The sequence below is a fragment of the Columba livia genome, chromosome Z (assembly GCF_036013475.1).
Source record: "Columba livia isolate bColLiv1 breed racing homer chromosome Z, bColLiv1.pat.W.v2, whole genome shotgun sequence".
NCBI classification, from domain to species: Eukaryota; Metazoa; Chordata; class Aves; order Columbiformes; family Columbidae; genus Columba; species Columba livia.
In genome coordinates this window covers 10,084,947-10,090,450 of record NC_088642.1, presented here as the reverse complement: position 1 = coordinate 10,090,450, position 5,504 = coordinate 10,084,947, and the positions used below count along the sequence as shown (strand labels likewise).

Genomic DNA, 5,504 nt, shown 5'->3' with positions numbered 1-5,504 from the left:
GTTTATGCTGTTCATCCTGCACATCTACCCCTGCCTATGCCCTTCGGCACAGCGCCAGCTTGCCAGGGCACAGGCGTGGCTGGAGGAGATGCTCTCCTGATGGAGGAGATGGTATCCTGATACAGGAGACCACCCCACGCATGAGGCTGGTGCCAGTGCAGGGATGGAGCACATTGGCTGGTAGCACGGCTCGAGCCTCCTCTGGCTTCTTACCGTGGAGCAGGGAAGGCAGAGAGCTCGCTGTCTCCTTCTGCTGAGAGGAGCAGAGGTCCCTGGTCCCAGAGATCTCTGATGTCCCCCGGTCCCAACTCCATGTCTTGTCCCCTGGTAAATATTTTTCCCTGAGGAAGGGCTGTTGAGAGCTCTCTGCTGAGATACCAGGACAGAACAAAGCTGGAGCAAGGGGGAGGATAGAAGGATGGAGATGCTGCTCCGGGATTTGCTCACTCTTGTGGGGAAATATTTTTCCTACTATCAATGGGAATTTCCCTGAGTGCAGCTGGGGCTGTTGCGTCTCATGCTGCCCCTGGGCCCCTCCAAGAGCAGCCTGGCTCTGGCATCTCTCCAAACTCGTATGAGGCAGCTGCTGGCAGTAGTGAGACCCCCTTCACCGTCTGTCCCCCGGGCTGCACAACCCCACTGCTCTCAGCATCCCACATACCAGGGCTGAAGCGGGCTGGTTAAGGGACATCACTGCAGGTGGCACTGGCATGGTGGTGAGTCACCATCCCAAGGAGAAACAGCCCCCTTCCCTGTGCTCCCGTGAAGGTTTGCAGCAGGAGCGCTCATCTTCGCTCCCCGCAGTACCCACACAGACATTGAGCTGGCACCCCACACCGCGCACACAGCCTCCGCGGGGGATTTCTGCTCTTGTGCTGAGAAAACCTGTTTCCAGGAAGCTTTGTTGCTGCCTTTGGCCATGATCTGATTTGCTGGGACACCTGGAAACCAGGTTGTCTTTTGGCATGTGAGACCACAGCCCTGGAACGGAGCATGCTGGCTGGGCTCCTCTCCATCCATCGGCTTCTGATGTGGCCCCACAGTAGCAAAGGAGAGGGTGGGTGGAGAGAACCAGGCTCCTGCAAACAGATGGGGGGGGCTCAGGTGTCCCCCCAGTGCCTGCATATACCCAAAAAATGAGGCTGAGGCAAGTTATCCCCCCAGCATCTGTGAGCTGAACCTATACAATATGTGATGGGAATGTCCCAGAGACATCTCAGAGGAGGGACTGGGAAATGTATGTGGTGAGACCCCCCATGTGCTTGCCCAGTGTCCCAGGGTGCTTTTGCAGGGATTTCGAAGCTGCACTGGCCCTGACCAGCAGCCCCTGTGGCCCGGCTGCTGGCAGCAGAGAGGGAAGGAGAGTGTTTGGCTCTGGGATCATGGAGCAGCTGGCTGCAGGGAAAGGGGCCTGGATATTTGGGAACTGCTCAAAGATTAAAAACTAGCTTGTGGCAAGACTTGTTGCGACTTCCCACCCCTCTCCTCCAAAAGAAAGTGAAAGCCACAAGCTGGAAGGATAAATAGGCAGTGGTGAGCATGAGCAGCAGAGCGCAAGGAAGCTGTGCAGAGCTCACCTCTCCTCCCCGGAGCACCACTCTCTCCAGCCCAACTCCTGCCAGACTCAGCATTAAAATGCAGCAGTTGCATCTTCTCTGCTTCAGTCTCCTGGTGATCGGATGTATCCTGGATGGTAAGAGGGAAACTGTCAGGCTGCTTTTCTTGCGGAAGGGAGAGGACCCATTTTCTTGCCCTTCTTTTTCCAGAAGACTTTTAGTGGGATGCATCCCTTGGGCTGTGTCACAGCCCTCCTGTGCCCTATGCTTGTGACCTGTCCCATAGGGACTCCGTCCTGCCGAAAGTCCAGGCAGGAGCACTGGGGTTGTAAAGCTGTGCTTGAGAAAGGCTGTGGAGCAATCCTGCCTCCCAGTGCCCTAGCCCAGCTGGTGCACACTGGGCTGGGATAGTCTTGGTCCCCATTTTGATAGCACATGAGGGGAGCATCCCTAAAACTCTTTGGAAGCCTGGGGTCAAGCGGTGGGGCTGGGAGCAGGAGAGATGGCATGTGTTAGGGCACAGCCAATGTTTGAGTCTCTGCTGGTGTTGAATATGGGGTGTGCGCAGGTCACAGCTGTCTGGGTGAGTGACACCAGGCCGTCTGCCCTGCTGTGGGATGCTGGGGGATCCAGACACCTTGTGGTGTCATACCACACTTTGCTGCCTGGGGTTACAGCCATTCCTGGGCACTGCCAGTCTTGATGGGCATTAGCAGTGAACACAGCACTTGCTTGGAAGACAATCAAGCTCCCTTACCCTGCAGTGAAGTGCAAGACAGCTGTGTCTTTCAGGTGTCATAGGACTGATTGTTATGGGGAGGGTTGGTGATGGGCTAGCCGCAAAACCTGTGACTGCTTCAGCAAATACAACTGAAGCCATTCCCAGCCCTTTGAGTAAGGATATCTTCAGTGTCACAGCATCCTGAAGTGTGGTGAAGACCCCCATCCTGCCCCACTTTCCCTGGGGGTTCAGAAGGGACCCAGGCATGCAGAAGGGCTGCCCTTCACCAAACTGCTGGTTTTCACCTTCTTTGCTTTCTGTTGGAAGGAGGCAAAGGGCTTCCAGCACCGGGGCGTGGAAGCAGTAAATCTTGCGCTCACGTGTGCAGGCGGGGAGGTGCGTGAGGGCATTGCCTGTGAGCACCATCCTGCCCGCCCCCTTGGGGCAGCCCTGCAGCCCCTGCACCCTCTGGAGAGGCTGGGTGAAGGTGCAGCTGACCCAGAGACAGCAACCTCAACCTGCATATCTGTTCTTCCTCCAGTGCACGGTGGGAACAATGTCCTTGACTGCTGCCTGCGGACAAAAGAGACGCCCATCCCGTGGCGGATAGTGCAGGATTATCGGCTCCAGCTGGTGCAGGATGGCTGCAACATCCCAGCTACTGTGTAAGAGTCCCAGGGTGGTGGCGGTGGCTGAGGGGAAAGAGCCACAGGCCGGTGATGGCCAAGGGGTGGGCTCTGCTGGGAGGCAAGGAGGGAGACAAAGCAGAGTGGAGAGGCATTGAGCTGGGTGAGGGAATAGGGAGGGATGTAGAAGAGACCTGGGAGCTCAGAGGCTCAATCAGAGCAGGATAGACCTGCTGGGAGGGAAAAACTTGGGACAAAAGTCAGGAAAGAAATGCAACCCAAAGTAGAGATGGAGGAGGGCAGTGAGGGAGGCAGTGGATGAGAGCTTGTGCTGTGCTGGAGCTGTGCTGGAGCATCCTCAGTGAGCAGCTTCTGCTCACCTCATCTTGTCTTTTTTTCACCATGGGCCTGGCAGGTTCATCACCACAAAGGGCAAGCGTCTCTGTGCCCCCCTCCAAGCCCCATGGGTGGTTCAGCTCCAAAAGAAGCTGGATGCCAGCCCTGCCAGGAAGGTAAGTGCCAGACCTGCTCTCAGACAGGAATGATGAGTTTATCCACCATCAAACTGGCTTTTCCCAGTGTGACGGGGCTGCTGAGAAGAGCTGGGATGTCTCTACTGTGGCACAGACAGTTTATCTATGTCTCCATCCCTCTTCCCTCCGACTGGAAGCAGTCTGGCTCCTTTGTAATCCCTCTTCCACCAAAATAAATGCAGCCCTGAGGCTGTTACCCACCCAGTGCCGCCCTGGGCTGAGCCAAACGGGGGCTAGAGCAAACACCACCGCAAGTGAACCCCCCCACTTCTGCCCTGCAAACCTGGAGTTTGCAACTTGTGCATCTTCACAGGGTGGGCTTATGAAGGGTTTGGTGGGTGCTTTGCAAGCCCTGTCATGGCCCCTCTTCACCACCATGGCTTGGCCAGAGGAGGTCACTGCTTGGTGACAACACTGACTATGGCTTAGGGACTCCAGGGATGCTCCTGCCCTGGGGATTATAATACTTATCACAGCTGTTTTTTTCACTTCCCCAGGCCAGACCCCAGGGTAAATAGGCTCCAAAAAAGTTCATGGCCGGCCCCAGTGCCTGGAGTGGGGCCGGCTCCCAGCTGTGAATCCAAAGCTAAAGGAGCCGATCTGCTTCCACCTCTGACCTTCCTTGGGACCCATGACAGCACTTGGGGCTGGGCAGAGCCTTGCCTGCTCTTTCTTCTTCCCTCTGCCTTTGGTGTGACCCAGGACCTGTGTCAGGCTGAGCCTGGGGCTGAGGGACCAGAGCCTCTGCTGCCTTTGCAGCCTGGGAGCTGGCTGATGGATTGCTCTGTGAGATGAGTTTGGGGGATCTCAGCCTTCCCTTCAATGCAGCAACTGTGACCTCCAGCACCAGTTTAATCCCTTTGGTTTCCATCATCAGTTCCAAACGTCCTGAAGTCCTTCTGTACCCCTGGGAAGGACTGCCAGTGTGCAACAACGTGGGGATCGAGGAGATGGATGGAGATGTTCCTCACCAGCCATACACTGTGCTGCTCCCTTGCTGAGCACAACCTCCATGCCCTCAAGCAGAGCACGGCCGATGCGGTTCCTCTGTCATGCCCTGACTTCCCTGCATTGTTTCCCCTCCTGCCCTTCCTTGCACAGGTAGAAACAGTCAGTAATGTGATGGTGACAGAGTGGGCAACAATGTTGTCCTCGGCCCTTGCACTCCTCAGGGACATCGCCCTCCTTCTTGGTCCCCAGCCTGCCATCATGTTCAAAGCCTGCTCTGCACCTGGGCAGGGATGCATGAACTGTGTTCACGCTGCTCTCAGGTATTATTTGCTGCTAGGTCTGTTTGATGCAACAATTACGGGTGTAAGCTTCTTCTTTTCTCTCTTTTTTTTTTTTTTTTTTTTAATTGTGCTGTGATTTTGTTGAATAAAAAGAAAAGCCAGTGAGTGTTTGACGTGCCTCGTGTTTGAGCCCAAAGGCCGGTGGGGAGGAGGGGTGTGCAGCCAGCCACAGTGGCAAGGGGGGTTGCTTGGGTGCAAGGTGGGGCAAGGAGGCTTTCATAGGCGTGAAGGATGCATTCTGCAGCAGCTGGGCTGCAAGTATCTCCCACGAGACTCTCAGCACCATGGTAAGGCAGGTGTCCTGCTCCGTGTGGCTTGGCCAGGCTGCTGGAGTGGGTCTCCAGGGGCTTGTATTGCAGAGATGGGATGTGAGGGAGCATTGCAGGTGAAGGGAGGTGATTCTGCCCCTCTGCTTTGTTCTAGTGAGACCCCACCTGAGTCCTGCATCCAGCTCTGGAGCCCTCAGTACAGGACAGACATGGACCTGTTAGAGAGGGGCCAGAGGAGCCACAGAAATGATCACAGGGCTGGAACAGCTGTTGTGAGGACAGGCTGAGAGAGTCAGGGTGGTCCAGCATGGAGAAGAGAAGGGTCCGGGGAGACCTTATTGCGGCTTTCCAGTACTTAAGGGGCTGATAAGGAAGGTGGTGACAGACTTTTTAGCAGGGCCTGTTGCAATAGGACAAAGGGTAAAGGTTTTAAACTAAAGGAGGGGAGATTCAGACTAGACACAAGGAAGAAATTCTTTATGATGAGGATGGTGACATGCTGGCCCA

General features: G+C 55.7%; 1 protein-coding gene across 2 annotated transcripts; it reads left to right on the top strand.

The window, feature by feature from the left end:
- Positions 1 to 1,533: 1,533 nt before the first annotated feature.
- CCL19 (C-C motif chemokine ligand 19) lies at positions 1,534 to 4,845 on the top strand. Of its 2 annotated transcripts, none has more exons than XM_065047105.1 (4): positions 1,534 to 1,693; positions 2,819 to 2,942; positions 3,319 to 3,415; positions 4,314 to 4,845. In XM_065047105.1, the coding sequence occupies exons 1-4, from the start codon at positions 1,540 to 1,542 to the stop codon at positions 4,326 to 4,328; spliced, it is 390 nt and encodes a 129-aa protein (XP_064903177.1). In that variant the 5' UTR covers positions 1,534 to 1,539; the 3' UTR covers positions 4,329 to 4,845. The 2 variants fall into 2 exon arrangements, with proteins under 2 accessions (XP_064903177.1, XP_005507836.3); XM_005507779.3 differs by having other exon boundaries at positions 3,934 to 4,840.
- Positions 4,846 to 5,504: the final 659 nt, after the last annotated feature.